The 19028-nt window shown below is 39.1% G+C and overlaps 1 protein-coding gene across 1 annotated transcript in view; it reads left to right on the top strand.

Moving 5' to 3' along the window:
* The window catches only part of LOC126183278 (uncharacterized), a 292135-nt gene extending 273350 nt beyond the window's left edge, over positions 1 to 18785 (top strand). Inside the window, exons 12-13 of the mRNA XM_049925101.1 lie at positions 9366 to 10645; positions 10799 to 18785. Coding sequence (XP_049781058.1) covers positions 9366 to 10645; positions 10799 to 12598 — 3080 coding nt within the window. The 3' untranslated portion in view covers positions 12599 to 18785. The remainder of the gene's footprint in view (positions 1 to 9365; positions 10646 to 10798) is intronic.
* Positions 18786 to 19028: the final 243 nt, after the last annotated feature.

Here is a 19028-nt window from a genome sequence, read left to right as displayed (position 1 = left end):
GGGCGTGAGCGGAAGACGGCCTAACGGTGTGTGGGACCGTAGCCCAGCTTCATGGAGACGGTTGCGAATGGTCCTCGCCGATACCCCAGGAGCAACAGTGTCCCTAATTTGCTGGGAAGTGGCGGTGCAGTCCCCTACGGCACTGCTTAGGATCCTACGGTCTTGGCGTGCATCCGTGCGTCGCTGCGGTCCTGTCCCAGGTCAACGGGCACGTGCACCTTCCGCCGACCACTGGCGACAAAATCGATGTACTGTGGAGACCTCACGCCCCACGTGTAGAGCAATTCGGCGGTACGTCCACCCGGCCTCCCGCATGCCCACTATACGCCCTCGCTCAAAGTCCGTCAACTGCACATACGGTTCACGTCCACGCTGTCGCGGCATGCTACCAGTGTTAAAGACTGCGATGGAGCTCCATATGCCACGGCAAACTGGCTGACACTGACGGCGGCGGTGCACAAATGCTGCACAGCTAGCGCCATTCGACAGCCAACACCGCGGTTCTTGGTGTGTCCGCTGTGCCGTGCGTGTGATCATTGCTTGTACAGCCCTCTCGCAGTGTCCGGAGCAAGTATGGTGGGTCTGACACACCGGTGTCAATGTGTTCTTTTTTCCATTTCCAGGAGTGTATAAGTCCACCAGCACATTTTTCTGCCTGTATTTACAACCTCATCTCAGGAACTACAGTAGGGATTTTGATACTTAGGCCAGACTGGCACTGGAGGCGGAAGGTTCTCACGAGGCTCAAATGTTATCTGTCGCACATTTCATTGGCATTTGCAGTGATTGTGACAGTGATGGGAGCTGTGAACTACTGCACCACCTGCAGTGGTCACAGTGGCATGGCAACTTTGATGCCCATGCACTCGCCTGTAAACAAAATTATCACTGTGCCAGACAAGTCATCCGCCTATAGGCACTTCAGTGCTACCTGTACAAAGCCAGGGTGGGTTGCTTGTACATAATAAACAGAGTCTGCTTATCATTTTGCATCTGGTTACAGCACAATAATGCACATCTGATAGGAACAAGAAGTTTCAATAGATTTTGTTTCACATTGTCGACGTGTGCAAATTTTACCAGTAGGTAACGTATGTTTTCGTACAGTGTTGTGTCCAGGACATAGAATAATGGTACAGATTTATCATGTATTAAAATCTACTTATAGAATACGTATTTTATGTAAATAGGTTATGGCAAATAAGAAATTCTAACAGCTGAAAATTTCGGGATGTAGTAACAACAATAAAGAAAAGATAGATTTATACTCACCACATTGAGGAGCTGTTGAGTTGCAGACATGCACAGTGAAAAACAAGTGAAAATATTTGAGCTTTCAGTCAGTCTGTTGTACGAAACAGAAAACACATGCACACGCAGCCACTGTCTCCCGGTGGTGGGAACTGACTGTAGTTCTTCAGATCTATTATAAAATTACTAAAGATGTGAACAGCTAGCAAACTGTGTCATTACCGAAAATGCTTTTAAAATTCATTCCTACATTTAAAAACTGGGAAGTGTTATTCGTAGTAATAGTTGCATCCAAGCGATGTTACTTGACCCATGGCTCATCATTTAGAGAGACTGGGAGAGAGTGAGTTCAAAGCAAACAATACAAAATACTTGCAGCTGGTTATGGGCTTGTGAATAAAGTTGTACAGTTAGAGCACAAGAGAAAGCTAATGAACGTGTTTTACTAACTTCTCCTTCAAGGGCACATCCATCACCTTTTACCACAACAACAAATTTTAATTTGTGGGAAATCTTTGACAAAGAATTGGCAAATAGCACAAAAATTAAGATTCAAAGGCTATGGCTATCATTAACATCACCAACTACAGTTCAGAAATGTTGCTCTGAAGGGCTGGTGATTCTCTGTCATGGTGGGAACAAATAAATCATCTTTATTCGCTTTTATGTTCAGTGGTCCTAAAAAGAGTTTATATGCCAGCAAGTTCATTGCCTTCAAAAAGGATGAACACAGGACAAACTATGAAAACAAGTCAATTGAGGCCATTAAAATTTTCATAAATGTTCCCTTTACCATTTTCACTTTTTAGCTTCTGACATACAGCTGGTAATCCATTTAAGGGCTGCAAGACTACTGGGAGCCTATTTTAATCTCAGTTTCATTTGCTGGAGCTTAAAAAATTTCTGATCCACACGAGTTTGGCATGTGTAATTATACTCAAATATTTCAATTTTTAAAATGATGACCTTTTAATTATGTATATAACACATACTGTTGTTATTATTATATATTCTTAATTGCAATGGAGTATGTGTCACGAGAAATAGTTTTAATTACTTTCAAGTTAAAAAATTTCTACCTTAATTTTTATCCAATATTCTAAAACATTGTTATAAAACATGGGTGTAAACAGTGGGAGGAGGGTACAGCTGCATGCGACCACTCGGAAAAATCTGATGTTCACAAACTGAACTTGCATCATGCTGCATCACACAAACAGATGTAGCACTTAAGTATCAGTTTGAATAAAGGCGGAATATGCAATGGATACTGACCAGTAACAAGTGTACCCAGAACCATTTGTTGTGAAATCCCAAAACTCTCCCCTTGCAGTATCAGGTGCTAGAAAGGGGCTAGAATAGACTCACGGTTTTTCTTTGTCTGTCATAAGAGGCAACTAAAAGGAGTCTTATACCTAATTAAGTTTTTACATTGAAGACTTAAAACACCCAGCAGTTTTAGCTCATTTCAAAATCTTTCCCTCAATTTTTTTTACTTAATTATTTATGGTCGCATTTTAGTGTTTGACATCCATTATTCTGAATTTCAGAGAAATGCAGGCTCTTTGGGGAATAGCACCTTATGTGGTGCATAATCTACCCACCATGCACTGTTACCTTCTGTACCTGCTATTAGAGTGGATTTATGTTTGCACCCAAAATTCATCACGGTAACCATTGTGTGTGTGTGTGTGTGTGTGTGTGTGTGTGTGTGTGTGTGTGTGTGTGTGTGTGATTTTGGGGGGGGGGGGGGGGGGGGTGCACCCCATGGCTGCAGCTCCGAGGAATCATACTGCTGACGTCTGAGCTGTAATCCCCCAATGTATACCAAGGAGTAGGTGCCTGTACAATCTATGGCACCGGGACTCCAGGCAATGATTGCTATGCCACGTAGCCTTTGCTGTGCCAGTGAGGGAGCATGTGGGAAGAGCCTCTGATTGGCAAGAGTGACATCATGGCAGATGATCCACAGTAAAACAGATCAGACTCACCCATCCCAGTGGCCTTGCCAACCCAGCTGTCTCAGTGGATAAAAAATAAGGTTTTACTGCAGAGGCTTACAACGCCATTTTGTTTCTGTCTTTAGCCATACCATGGGATTGGTGTCTGTCAAGGAGAAATTGAGGTGGGTGTTTTACCCAATTCCTAGTGTGCTTCGGAATTGACAGAGAAGCTTTTGCAACAAATAACACAGTTTTCTTCAAAAATACTGGGATCCATTCAGAGAAGTTTCTGCAATAGAAAAGATGAGAAATGGATCGCTGTTGATCAAAACATTGAATGCTCGAGGATACACCAGTTACCATCTTCCTTCATAACAAATTCTACAGGATTTGAGGTATCATCTTCCAACAGGACCTAGCGCTACAAACAGGTGACGAACTGTGTGCTAATCTAGAGCAGCACAGAGTCCATTTTGTTTGTCACATCTGGAGAGGACCTAAGGATAGTAGGTGGACACTGGAGCTTTCATCCTAGCCTTGAGTGAAACTACTTTACCTGAAAAAGTTATGGTCATGGTATATAGGTTTGATATTAAGCCGTATTTCCCTCCTCCTATGAGATGCTTTCAGTTCCATAAGTGTGGACACATGTCGTCCTGCTGTACTTAGGAGGCTATGTAAGGGGCGTGCAGCAGGACAACTCATATGGGCAGCCCTTGTGAACAACCCGTAACATGTGTAAACTGCTTAAAACAGCATCCTCCTCATTCACAGACATGTTCAGATTTCAAAAAGGAGAAGAGAATCCAGTAATATAAAACTCTCGATAACCTGTTTTATTGAGGTGCTAAGAAAAAGTTTGAACAACTCTACCCAATTGATATGACATCAGGCTTCATGAATATTGTGTCAAAATTTGCACTTACTGCAATGTCAAGGTCTCAGACAGGAACTTCTTGCTCTAGCTGTGTGTCAGTACCTGTTTTCCAGACGGGGAGGAAACACCAGCTCCCTTGACCTCCCGAACCCACAGCATAAGTGGTAACCACCCCATTCATCCTCCTCCAGCATCGTTAAGGAACAGGACACCTGGCAGAGTGCTCCCCTTTCAGGACCAAACAGACCAGCAGGCTACCACCACTCACTGCCCAAGAGGACCACAGGCTGCAAGTCATAGGAAAGAACAGTCCTTCTCTGTCACAGGAAACAAGACAGGACAGTCCTCGCAGAAACCAAAATCTCACAGAGACAAGAAGAACAAATCAAAAGCTAAATCTGATACATAATTCTGCTGCTTCCCTCTCCCTCTCCCTCTCCCTCTCCCTCTCCCTCTCCCTCTCCCTCTCCCTCTCCCTCTCCCTCTCCCTCTCCCTCTCCCTCTCCCTCTCCCTCTCCCTCTCCCTCTCCCTCTCCCTCTCCCTCTCCCTCTCCCTCTCCCTCTCCCTCTCCCTCTCCCTCTCCCTCTCCCTCTCCCTCTCCCTCTCCCTCTCCCTCTCCCTCTCCCTCTCCCTCTCCCTCTCCCTCTGCAGTCAAGCCGATGGACACCAATGAAAAACCGCACATTCATGTGGAGCAAAACTTAGAGCAGCAAAGTAATTCATACTCTTGTTTCCCCTTCACTGCCTTCTGAGACTATCTGATGTTTCTTTACTGCAACTGTAACAGTTACCACCTTGGTGGACTCCATCAATTAAAGGCTACTTACTCTGCAGTTGGTGTAGCACTTCAGGAGAGACAGTTCTCAAAAACCCAATTCCCTTGTATTAAAAATTACTAATCCTACTGTACAAATCACATTACCGCCTAGAGGTCATCTGTCACGCATTGAGCAGGTGCCAGTAACCACTGTGTTTGAAGCCGTGGCTGTTAGTGTCTAGTTGTCAGTTAAGGTAACAGTATGTAATATCTGTGTACCCCTAATCAGTCCTACACCATATCATGAGCTGGTGGAGCTAGCGAAACAGCTGCAACCACCCTTCTTCCTACTGAGGGAATTTCAGTGCCCATAATCATCTGTAGGATAGCCAAACAACTTGTAGCAGAGGCCAAGTAATAGAGCAGTTAATTTTAGCAGTAGAAGTCTTCCTTATTAACACTTGAGCTGTAACAAATTTTAGTACGGTCCATGGAACATACCGAGCCATAGATATTACAGACTGCAGCCCAAGCATCTCTCACTTAATCCAGTGGTCCATCCAAGGCAACCTCTGGTATAGCGACTATTTTCCTGCCACAGTAATTACTTCAGAAAGCCAACTGGCAAGCCTTCACCTCCAAAGCACCGTTTGAAACCAGGCAAGAGAAGGATATTGAAGGAGTGGTATAAGGTACTATTGACATGATTTTATGTACTATGGAAGCAGCAATATCCTATTCTTCAGTCTCTTTCCGATGAACACCGGTGCAGTGGAGGTTTGTCAGAGAATGTTGCAGAGCACTTCAACAACACAAGTGCCACCACTCAATAGAACAATTAACAGCATTCAACACACTTCGAGCAAAGGCATAGCATGTAATCAAGAGGAGAAAGCAGGAGTGTTGGCAACAGTATGTATCATTTATGTAAGCCCACACCCCACTGTGGAAAATTCTGCAGCATTTGATCCTACCCACTGTCTACACTAGTTCATAGTTTCTCCTTCAGTGGCAAAATCCGTACTGATCCCACACTCATGGTTGAATTTTTCGTGGCCATGTACAATGTTACATTTAATGACTGGGAGTTCCACTGTGCAATAGCAGAATAGCAATGCATAGCACTGAGTAAGGTGACACAATGCTTAGCACCCCCAGACTCACATTTGAGAGGAAGACTGTTCAAATCCATGCCCTACCATCTTCATTTAAGTATTACGTGATTTGTATAAAGTACTCCAATCAAATGCTGGGATGGTTCCTTCGATAAGGCATGGAAAGTTTTCTTCCCTATTGTTGAAACAATCCAAACTTGCACTCCGTCTCTAATGACCTCATTCTTGATGGGTCATTAAGCCCTTATCTTCCCCTGTTCCTTCCTTCCTTTGGGAGACAGCGCCTGGTCCTGATAAAATCCATAATCAAATGCTTAAATACCTTAGCAACGGCAGCATAAAACACATCCTAGGGTTTTTCAATCATACTTTACGGGAAGGGGAGTTTCCCTTCCAATAGTGGGAGGGGTATTATTATTCCTACTATTAAACTGGGAAAATACCCTCAAATTTTTACTATTTATTGACCAATCTCTCTAATGAACAGCTGTATATATTATTCGAAAGAATGGCAATTGACTACTGTGTTGGTGCCTGAAAATGAGAGGATGTATACCGCAATTTCAAAGTGACTTTTGGACATTTCAGTCCACTGCAGACAAACTCAAATCTGAAGTGCGCAATACTTGCGTACATTACCAACACCTGATCACTGTTTTGTGTGATCTATACGGAAGGCATACAGTATGAGTTGGGAGTCATCAAATCCTGTCTACACTGCGTGAGTGGTGCTTCGTGGACTGTTTACCTGTTTTCATCCAGAATTTCCTATACATCTGACGATTCAGGATGTGAATAGGTTCAACAACCAGCAGCTTATATACGCAAGAAACTTGTGTACCTAGGAGGATCAATTCCTGGTGTAACCCTGTTTGCCATTGCAGTCAATGATATTGTGACAGCAGTGAGACCCACAGTCTCGTTGTCACTGTATGTGGACAACCTTAGCCTGCGCGACAGCTCTCCATCATTGTGAACTGTTGAGCATCAACTTCTGGGGGTCATAGAAGTAGTACGTAATTGGGCCCTATTTCATAGGTATAAATATTGTCCCACAAAAACTCGCATCATGGACTTTCGTTAATTCAGGACTGTGCATCCATGCCCAGAACTTTACCTCGATAACCTGTTATTTGCATTTAATGGAAACTGTCAAATTTTAAGGTATTTGACAGTAAGTTAATATGGTTATCGCATATTCTACAGCTCAAGGCAAATTACAGGATGAATGAGATTTCTCAGCAGCACCACCTGGGGCACGTACCACACAGTTCTTTTGTGATTTTATCCCAGTTGCACTACAAATGTGTTGCCTGCAGTTTGGAAGCACCATCAGTACTTCTCTTATTAGATCCAGTCTGCCACAGTGATGTGCAGCTGTTAGCTGGAGCCTTCTGTACAAGCAATGTAGACAGCCCCCTGGTGGTATTTGGTGACCCACCAGCAGGTTCAGGCACCAACAATTCTTGGGCAACTATGCCGTCATAATCTGTCAGATGTTTACCCATTCTTGCTATTCAACTCTGTGCCCTTTTGGCACCCTGTTCCCCACCCTCCACCCCACACCCCCCACCCCGTCGTATGTAGACCTCATTTTGTGGCCCTAAGAAAAATGCTGGTCCCACCATTCTGGGATACCTATTCCATTCAGTTCTCCACGACTACCCAAATTCGACATGCAACTGTATAGCTGGATCAAAAGTCAAAGACAGGATCAGTTTTGCTATTGCACATGCAAGGGGGCATGAGAAGAATTCTCTTCAGAGTTCAGGCAGTGTATAAGTCGCTCACCATATCATTGGCGCTGTAGTACATTGAAACTCTTGCCACAAAAGACTTCCTGATTTCTAGCTACTCCAAAAACATTTTGGTCGCTAATGTCGAAGACCTATTAGTTGAGCTCCAGAATGACATTAACATTCATATGGACACCAAACCATACAGGTCTTTCAGAAAATGAACTTGCTGACAAATTAGCTAGAGAAGCAACCTTGGGAGAGAAATTTTAAAACGTGCAATTTGGAATCACAAGCCTCAACAAACTGAAAGCAATCAAATGGACCACCAAGATGTAGCATACTTTTCTTCAGGCTTTTCACAAAGATGCCATCATACTGTGCTTACTGCATATTGGCTTCAGGCTGCTTTCTCCCTCTGTACTGTTGTACGTTTTTAAACTTTCATGTATTTATTTTATTTATCTAACTGTTTAAGCTAATTAACACTCTAGGTCTATACAGTCTGCTTTTTCTCACATGATTTTAGTTGTACTGATCATGATGACTCATCTCAGTGTATCCTTCAGTGACCACCTACAGTGTTAGCTGACTGTGTTTTATCTCACATTAACTATCTGGCTAAAGCTTCTGTCATTGACTTATAGATAATAATGTGGTGGTGACGATGACGACGACAGTAACTCTCCTCACTATGTCAGGGCTGCCATTATGGCATTGAGTCTGATAAATAAGTGAGAAAGACATGCCTCATGGCAATAGTTAGAAATACTGGTGCATGCACACGTTCATTGACAAAACTATCTTGAACTTCTGAGGGACTTTACCTTCAGCCTTGGTTCTCCCCTTTTCACTTCTCTGCCTTCAGTAAAATCTCAACTGCTGTTCTGCAAATCTTTGTCATTGTTTTTATTTTGATTTTTGTTGGAGTCTGGTTGTGTTTTCTTGATATAGTTCTTGGGATGATTTTTTGTTTCTTCACTGTCTTTCCATGTCTTCTTTATTCTACTTTTACAGCTTTAATTAATATGAAAGAAGCTACCTTCTCACATCTACACATTCCAGTTCAATGCTGTAGGTTTTAATTAGTTAAACCTTACTTAAACAAGATATTAGTCTGTCTGTCTAACTGTTCTGTGCTAACTGTTCTTTATTTGTTGTTCAGTTTTATACAGAGTGTAATGGGTAGTTGTTTTTTCTCTGTGTCAAATAGTCTGTCCACGAACATGTCACAAGCTTTACAATCTGATGTTTTCTGCATGGTCATAACTGCACCATTGGGTGGACTACACCTGTCAGTGCAGACAAACCATTTTGTCTCTTCACTTCAACACTTTGCCTACTGCCCCAGGGGAAATAAGCATTAATGGCGTCCTCTTGCCACATTTACTTCGAGATTATTAGTCTGCAAATTGTGTAAATGCTGATGTAATATTGCTCAATGTGCCATCCTCCGTCACCAATAGAAGTATCTGCACTTATACCCATTACACCCTGTATGTAATATCTGGGCTCCTAACTGTGCTGTTGATCACATGCAGTTAAATGCCCCAGGAAAGCAGTATGTTTTTTTCTGGAAGTAATTTGTTTATATAAAATTGTAATTAAAGGCATGCAAGTAGACTTTGTTTTGTCTTTCATCTAGTTCCATAATAACTATCTGATATATTTTTGTATTTGTACAGGTTTGACTGCTGAGAGCCTGAAATTGTTGCAGCTTTGCAAGCCACTGTCTGTGGTTTTACATAAGCTCGGACATGAGGATATTCATGTTTGGTCCAAGAAAAATGATTTGGAAAATTTGAACCATGATATGGAAATGCAAATAGACACTTCCAGTGAAAGTCTCATTGATGACAACTATCTAACTTCACTTGGAGAAAAAGCCATCACTGAAAGTTATTTGATGTCTTTAAATTCTCATTATGATCCAGACGGGAAAAATGCTCATAATAATGCTGGGAAGCAATTACTTTGTCAACCAAAAAGTGCAGAGGTGGAAATACATTCAGAGTGTACAGAAAATATTATACAAGCTAGTGGAGCATACTCATGTGAGACTGAACAGTCTGAAGGATTTTCAGTGTTAAGCAATTCAGTTTCTGTGCCAGAGACACAATTTCCACAAAATTCAGAGGGTCATCTGCGAATTTCAACTAGTCCAAGTGAGGGATCTGTATGCAGCTCTCCAGAACCTTTCTTCCCACAGTCAGTAGGCACAATGCTCAGCTCTGAAACTGATGTTAGTGTAGTTGATGCTACTGACTTCTCTCTGTCTCAGGAAATAGTGTCGAGTAATGAACTGACACAATGTGATTTATCTCCATTGTATATTCCAGAGGAACATACAATGAAATTTAATCCACTTCATCTTCGTGCTTCAAGATATGATACTAATGTTCACTCTTCGCAGCTTGATTGTGAATACACCCAGTCTCCACTAATTTCATATATCCTTCCACAAAAACTGATTCCCAAGGTGCTGCCATCAAAACTTGACCACCAGGTATATCTTTCAAAACTGAAATGCCGATCATCTGCTAGGAAGAAAATCCCACAGTCAGCTGCGCTGGCTATTTCTGATACCTGCACACCACAATCCCAAGTGCATTCATCAATCTTACGTCCTCTGCTGCCTCTTTCTGCTGATCCACCAGTCATCTGTACAGCAGTTACTCAGAAGTCTTTCATGGAATCTGAATCAATTGGCTGTAATTATCCTGCTATTCCTGGTGATGTCTATTCATCTTTGTCTGAAAAAGTGTTGCCTAAACATCAAAGAAGTGGAGTTTTGTATTCAAATCACATCAGTAAACCGTCTGGAGAACAGCTAACAATTCAGAAACAAGTGCAAGAAAAAAATATTTTGTTGACAACTAGAAGTCTGAATGAAACTCATGGAATTTGTAGCAGGAAGGACACATCAGTGTCATGTACAAGTGAAGAATTAGATGTGCAATCTAATGTAAGTGATATACTTTGTTTCTTATGCATTCCATAATTAGGTTGAGTGTGTGTTTTTGATGCACCTAAATAATGTGACATATATCTAGTTTGTCACTTTTTTATGCCTCTGTATTTGTTTAAATTCCAGTAACAAAAAAAACTTTATTTTCAGATAAAGCAGGGTCCCTCATGTGCAGGTGAGCAGCATACACCTCTGAGGATTAGAAACGTTTCACTAAATACTGAATTTGAAGACCTGCCCTGTACTAGCACTGTCACTGAAAGAGATGCAGTAACTGCAGCTCCAGATCAAGCATTCAGTGTTGAAGGAGGTTTCAGAAGTAAATTAATGTCTAGTAATGACACTTACCTATTATCTTTACGTGATCCAGTTTATAGTTCAGTAACATATGCAAACACATCAAGGACAAATTCTGGATATATTGTTCAAGAAAATAAGACTTATCGTAACTGTGTGGAAACCTCAGATGCTCAGTGTCAACAGAGACTTCTTTTCAAATCAACACCAAGTTCAACATCAGTGTGTGCAAGAAAAAGTGTGGAGACTTCTTTAAAAACCATTGAGAACAAGTTTCCAAGAAGGCATAAAACAGCTGCCATTAAAATTAACAAGAATGTGGAAAAGCTATCAAGAGAAGTACAAAAACTGATGAAAGATGAATGTGTAAGCATCCGTGATAAACAGTTCTTTAAGATAGTAAATTGTGATTATAAAGTTCTTCGTAAACGTGAACTTCGTGCTAGATGTTCAAATAGGATAAATAGGGTAAAAAATGATATTGTAAAACCATTTAAAACAAAGTCTTTTAAAGCTTATAAATATTTCTCCACCTGTAAAGTTAGCAGTGGTGTCAGAAATAGTTTTCATTTTGATGTAGTTGGTAGTTTACAAGAAATGAATTCTAGAGAGTGCACTGAAGTTCCTGTAACTTCAAGGGGAAGGTGTCCTACTTTCTATAATCAAACACATGGTGAGAGAGGTGAACAGGTATTTAATGAAAACAGCACCAGTATTAATTTAAATCACAAAATTCAGAATTCATTAAGTATGCATTATGAACTTCAAAGTGTCCACAGAAAGAGTGTAGAATTAAAACTTAATTCTGCCAATTCACTTCAACAAACACACATTGAGCATTGTGGCAAAGTAGAAGCATTTCACCAGTACAGTCTTACATCAGTAATTAATGAAGCTGCTCATAGTAGTGTGGATTATTTAGATAATTCTCATGAAGTTGGTAACGGTAGGCCTCCCCATGAAGCTGAGAAAGTTTCGCCATTTGTTAGTGGCAGTGCCACTTGTTCAGGTGATGTGCCAAAAATGCATGAAGTTGTTGATGTCATTGGAAGGGCAAAACATGGAAGTTATTACACTAAATGCCAAATGAAATTGCGTAGTCAGTGTCAGAGCAAAGAATCAGTGTCATTTACCTGCACTTCTGCTAGATCTCATAGGGTAACGCGGAAAACAGTTGCTGGGAACCCCAAAAGTTTAGTTTGTATAGAAAAACAAAAAATTCAAAGGAATAAAATTATGAAACATTTAAATCGACAAATGAGCCTCAAGACACAGTTTACTGATGTGTATCACATTATGCTTCAGGGTTCTTCACAAACACAACCATCAGAAAATGAAGAACATCTTGGATACAAGCATTTCAGCTCCAGTTCCAAGATAAGAATTTTCAGAAAGAGACAGGTTTTCAACCCACAGCAGAAGAAGGGTGTCTCCAGGGAATTACAACAATTGCTGCAGGATGAGTGTAAAGAGTTAGTAAATTTAGGGTTGGAACGAAGTACCGTACCTGTCAAGACATCTTCGAAAGCATTGACTTTTGAAAATATTTTAATAGCTCAGCTGAGAGAAATTGAGGAAAATCACAGAGAATGGTTTAAGGATCGAGATGTTATGTGTGTGATTAATTTCCCTTACGAATTCCGATCAGTCTGATTTTGAACAATTGCAGGGGTTTTGCAAGTGTTTCTCACTTATTTTCTGTAAATGTGACAGTTACACAGTTTGCAAGTGAATGTAACTAGTACCATATACAAAGAACTGCTATTGCAGTTTTTTTACCACATTTGAAATGGACAATAGATTAATTTTCTGCAATAGCAGTAGAAAAGGAAACTGGATAATGCTTTACTTTTGTATAGTTCGCCTGCAGGATCAGGTAGATAATGTGGTCAGATGCAGTGCAAGGTGTCCACATGAATCTTGGAAGTCTGAATGATTTTTGCTTGTATGTCAGAAATATTGAAGTGATGTGGAAACGGAACTTTTTATTACCACTGTACTTGTGAATTGCAAAGTATCATTGTGAAAATGAAGAAATATATATTTAAAATCTCTGTAACTGATCATCGCTTTAATTAATTAAATGTACATAAATATTTTAGAATCTTGATGTGCAACATGCATAGAAAATAGTACATAAATATTTTATAATACTTATTCTTCAAATTTTTAGTGTTGTAGTAAGTGTGTTATTTTAATGACATACTATTGGAAACAGTGATGTGTAAGATGTTATCACAAAAATTTTGTAAAAGTCAAATGTACATGTGTTAATCAAGTTTGAAAGTCATCTGTAAGGAGAAAGTAACTTCCTTTACATTATTTGAGGTTTTAAAAATTACATATATGCTGCAATGGTCAAACTGAAAGTAGAATTCTTGAGTAATACCTCAGTCGTATTCCATTAAAATTACATTAGGAAAGTGTCCTGTATGAAAAACATATGATGAACAGCAAATTGTGAATATGATTGAACGCCCCCCTCCCTCGCTTTTTAATAATTAGTGTGATGTCTGAAAAGAGATTCAGTCAGTCATTAGTCATCTAGTGCCACAAATATGCTCATTCTGTCTTTCATATGCACTATGTCAGCTGTGCAAATAAATCCATACCAGAAATTTGTAGCATAGTAGAAATAGAGCTGTGGTTGAGGTAATGTTCACATTGGGGAACCCTAAGCATTTGGATTTATAATTTTTCATGATATCTCTGAAACACTTAAACTAGTTATTGTGAAAAGGTACAACCAAAATCTTTCCAAATCCAAGGCCAGTTAGAGATTGTTGTCCATATCACATAAACTTGTAGTTGACAGGATTTTAAACTACAGCTGCCTTCCTTGTGTACTAAAAATATTATAATCAGTACATTTAGACATTTCTGTTTATAGTGTTTATATGCTGAGATTCATGTAAATGTGGAAAGTAAATGGTCCTGAGCTAGGAGAAATAAATTTTCTTTACACAATCCTCATAGCAGAATACTGATATGTCATCAGCTACATATCTATGGTTAATAAATAGTTCATTAAGCTAAATGGGGGGCAGGATGCAGATCCAGTGTCCAGAACATCTTTGTGTTCACTCCCCCCCCATCCGGTCTCTTAAGAATTAGAACTCTATACCCCTATATCCATTTATGTTCTTTCTTCAAGCCACCTTTACATCCAAATGTCTATCACCAATGGGCCAAAGTCTTCTAGTATATTATGTAGTTCCTGCCACATTCAAATGGTGCTTTGGAATATGTTTTAGTACACAAGGAGCCTACCTTTTTATCCTAGTAAGTATGCTAACTGAGATGAGTTAGTGTCTTACATTATGCTGGATCTGTATGGAATAAGCAGTACACCAAGAGAAAAAGGGGTGATGAGCTCCTCTTAATTAAGTCCACTCACGTTCCAACTTGGCAGTTGCGATAAACATGAAACTTGCAGGTAGTCAACTTTTTCTTTTTGACCAAAAACTAAAAACATATTCATGCTATTTTCAGAGTGGTACCCTCTCTCTAATGAAGAGCCTTTTTATAAATAAAAAAATTCATTTGTAGTTGTATCTATATGTAAAACGAAATCTTTATATTTTTTTTAAGTATAAGCCTTACATGGTAGTCATTAAAGCTATTTAAGCTCCATGGTTTGTGTGTACTTCACTAATGTGGCCATGAAATAAAAAAATTCTTACAATTCCAGAGTAAACATCTGAAATTTTCATGGCTAGTTTCTTTAATGAACAAAGATAAATGTTGTTACAATTAAATCTTTGTCATTGTTAGTTGAATAATTTATCCTTTGGTCTTGTGAAATTTATTTAGATTTCACTGAATAGCATGTAGACCTTACTTTCTATTGCAAAATCATATCACATGGATACATACTGTAACTTTCAACCTGGAACTTTGGTTCCTTTTCCATGTAGTGCAGATCATATTTAGTGTTCCCTTAAAATGTTTGACTTTACCACTGCATTTGCCCTTTAGTCTATCTCCTTTCACAATGAACCAGTGGAATTACTTGGTTTAATGTTACCCAAAGATTTACCGGTCACCATAAGCAGTGCTATTTACATAAGTTGACTATAGGTTAGAATTTAATCCATGACATTAATATTCAGTCTGGTGATCAGGAATGGACTCTACAACCTATTCCTTCCTTTCCAGTTAAACTTTGGCAAGAGAAATTAACACTACAGCATGTGCTGCTGTGTTGTGGTTGTTAAGTTAATACATATTGATAAGATTAACAACAGCTTGAAACTAAAATAATCTGAAAAGCTGCACAAATGGAGTCATGGTCATGTAACACAACATTCCTCTATTTTTATAATGGTTATTTTGTAACACATCAAGAAAATATTTTTTAAAAATTGGTGCTTGAATATCATAACTAAACTCCTCCCGACCAGGCCGTGAAGGCCCAATGGTACCGACCGGCCACTGTGTCATCCTCAGCCCATAGGCGTTACTGGATGCAGATATGGAGGGGCATGTGGTCACCATACTGCTCTCACGGCTGTATGTCAATTTCCGGGACCGGAACTTCTGTATTAAATGAACATTAAATTTGAAAGAGAAGCCAGTTGTGCAGAATACAGTTGACTTCATTTTTGAGTGAAACCAATTTAACCATAATAGTGGGAGTTCATATGGACAGCATCATTCTGCAGTTTCAAAAGTGCTTGGAAACTTCAATAAAATCATTGATGGTTCAGTGCCAGGCAATAAACAATTTTTGTAGCATGTATAAGTACTTTGTTTTAAGGGAATGGGCAAAAATCTTCTGCTTTTTCTGGGCACTGCTTTTTTAATCCAGCCACTTTATCCTGCCTTATGGGTTGACTCAATTTTAAACTTCTAATTATGTTTCTCCATTCTTTCCAACATGGCCATCACAGAACGTATTGTGAGCATAAGTATTTCATACTCACCAAGATACCCCATGAGCCAGAATAAATTACTCCCACAAGAAACCTGAAACTACATAGCACTTGCTCACAACCTCAACTACTTTCAGGTTGTTTAACATTTAGAATTTTTTTCTATTACAAAATAGAGACGAAACCTTACTATCTTCTGTCCAGTTTTACTCAGAATGGATGTCCTGTGTGTTCTTAGAGCTTACCAGAATGTGCAGGGTGCATCATAATGAAAGGCATAAACGCATACAGTTGAAAGTACACAATACTAGAAGCAAAAAAGTCCCAGTAACCGTAGGGTCGAAAATCACACCTTAAGAGCTACAAGCAATTTTTCATCTTCGATACTGTGAAACAAATCTCTTCTACTGCAAGTTCTTTGCTTTCCATATTTTGGGAACTGGTATTATGGACCAAAATAAGAAAAAAGTCCAGTAAACATGTGCTCTAAAATGCATTCCTTAAGAGCTATGAGCATGTGTTCATCTTTGCTACTTTGAAACACAGCTCCTCTAATGATCAAGTGCTCGTAACTTTTTAGGTATGCATTTTAGAGCACATGTTTGCTGGGCATTTGTTTTTTTTCTTATTTTGGTCAATACTACCACTTCCCAAAATATGGAAAGCAAAGAACTTGCAGTTGAAGAGATTTGTTTCACAGTATCTAAGATGAAAAATTGCTTGTAGCTCTTAAGGTATGCATTTTTTACCCTATGTTTACTGAGACTTTTTTGCTTTTAGTATCATGTACTTTCAACTGTGTGTGTTTATGCCATGAATTATGATACACCCTGTATACCAAAATGAAATGATGGCAGACACACTTGAAATGTGTTTATTTTATTGTGAAACCATAGTCACACTTTAATCACATGAATGTGTCTATTTTCCTGAATTTTAATTTAGAAAAACATGATAATAATAATAATAATGTCGTGTGACTAGGGCCTCCCGTCCGGTAGACCGTTCGCCGGGTGCAAGTCTTTCGATTTGACGCCACTTCGGCGACTTGCGCGTCGATGGGGGTGAAATGATGTGATACTCAGAAATGTCTAAACTTCAGTTACTATGGTCAAACATGGAGCAATACTGGAGCATGTTTTTATACACATAATCCGAGCTCATCCATTATATTACTGTCTGAGAACTCCCATACAGCTCCAGATATTCAGGAGCCATTCTTACAAGCAAAAATTCACTCAGTAAATTGATGCAGACTGCTGAAGTGCTCAGACAATGTAAAGGCTATGATTATAAAGCAAATAAATTCTGAATACTGTGTGTTGCATATTGAATAGCTCTTTCACCAGAGGCATTTCTGTACTATCAAAAAAGTATCCTTAGTGACAATGCAAACATTGACATATTTTACAAATTATGTACAGCATTTTGTCAAATTCCACTCTAAAGAGAAACTGTTTCCAAATCAGTATCAATCATCAGAATACAAAGTACTTATACAGTAACCATTAACAACACTTTCTTGATAGAAGTGAAACATTTCTAGTGAAAGAGCTTTTCATTTTACAGTACACTTGAGTCCAATAAGAAATGAAAATAAATACTATTAGTATCTGCAGAAGAAGAAACAAGAATGAAATTTTCACTCTGTAGCAAAGTATCTGCTGATGTGAAACTTCCTGCCAGACAGAGAATCGAACACACTCTCTCTCTCTCTCTCTCTCTCTCTCTCTCTGACACACACTGAATACATTTGGTGATTTCATTACGAACTACATTAGTACATATGATGGAAAGCACTGCACTGAATTTAATAGAGATACACAAAAGCATCCAGTCAGAAAATAAAACTTAAAATCAAATAAGAAACAAAAGTAAAACAGGCTATAACAAAGCTAAAGATGTAAGTCATTCAGCACGCACGGTCGTGGAAAGCATCCACCCATCCCCTCTTTTTTTTCTTTGTGCCATGAAAGTTGATTTTTGGCTGCCTTTTTCTGAACAGATGGATAACAGTATGTTGCTAAGTTACCATCTTCTTCTTTAGAGTATACTGACAACAGCTGTTAGAAGAAATGGTTGCTGGCTTTCATGTACAAAAGTGATGTGCTGTTTTTGGGTTTAATGTATAGTTATAATAAAAGATAGATGTGAAAGTGAAATTCTGCAAATAGATGTTACTTGGTCAACACTGTGGATAAATGTTACTTAGTGACAGTAGTACATGAAGCTGACATTTAATGTATCATTACACTTGCACAGCTATGATGCTGGAATTTCGTTTCTGTTGTGGATTCAACCAGAAAAGTAGAGTGGCATCATCTGTTACTTCAGTCTCGTATGACATTAATGAGCATATTTTTGTATTACTTAAATTTCATATGTAAATGATAGAATTAGTGTAATTAATTCTCCCCACCCCTCCCCCACAACCGATGAGAAGTTTCATGTGATAGCCATTCACATTTACTGCGTAACATGTCAGTGTGCCATGTTTCCAATGTATGTCATTTGTAGTATTATTCAGTGAATTCCTAAAAATTAATTTTATGTTCCTTCCTACATATTTATTTTAATTTTATGAAAATATTCTTATAAATCTTTAAGTGACAAAAATGTTGACATGATGACTTTCAAATGGAGTCTATATTTTATGCTAACTTAAAACAAATAAATATTTTCATAACAATTTTGATACTGTTCATGAACACTTTAACAAATTATGTTCATTTTTTGTTGCTGGATTTATAAGTGTTGAAACTATTCCAGGTGGATATTACTCATGACGGTGCTTGCAAAAGCTCAAGACTGTGAAATGTCATGTGCATTAAAGTGTATACCACCATGTTGATAACTGTATATATTGTTTCACTAAAATCTGGATCTGTTTTGTCATGTGTATTTCAGTTACTACTGTGAAGTCATCACAGCTTAAGTTTACAAATAAAAATTAGAACTTAAAACAACTGGTTTTTTTGTGTTGTTCCTCTATTTTGGTGCATATGAATCTTATTTTACTGCTTATTACTACAAGTTTGTGTGTTAATCTTGGTCATGTCTGTTCACCAGTCTGCTCATGTGAGCTGGCTTGCACTTACATCACAGCAGTTCTCTGGCTTGCGGCAACATATGGCAGGGAAAGGAGCCGTGGGAAAAGGGGTGGGGGGGGGGGGGGGCCTTAGAGGAACTGGAACAAGATGGCTTCACAA

This window comes from Schistocerca cancellata, chromosome 4, assembly GCF_023864275.1.
Source record: "Schistocerca cancellata isolate TAMUIC-IGC-003103 chromosome 4, iqSchCanc2.1, whole genome shotgun sequence".
In the NCBI taxonomy this organism is placed as follows: Eukaryota; Metazoa; Arthropoda; class Insecta; order Orthoptera; family Acrididae; genus Schistocerca; species Schistocerca cancellata.
This window is presented reverse-complemented; position numbering and strand designations above follow the sequence as displayed.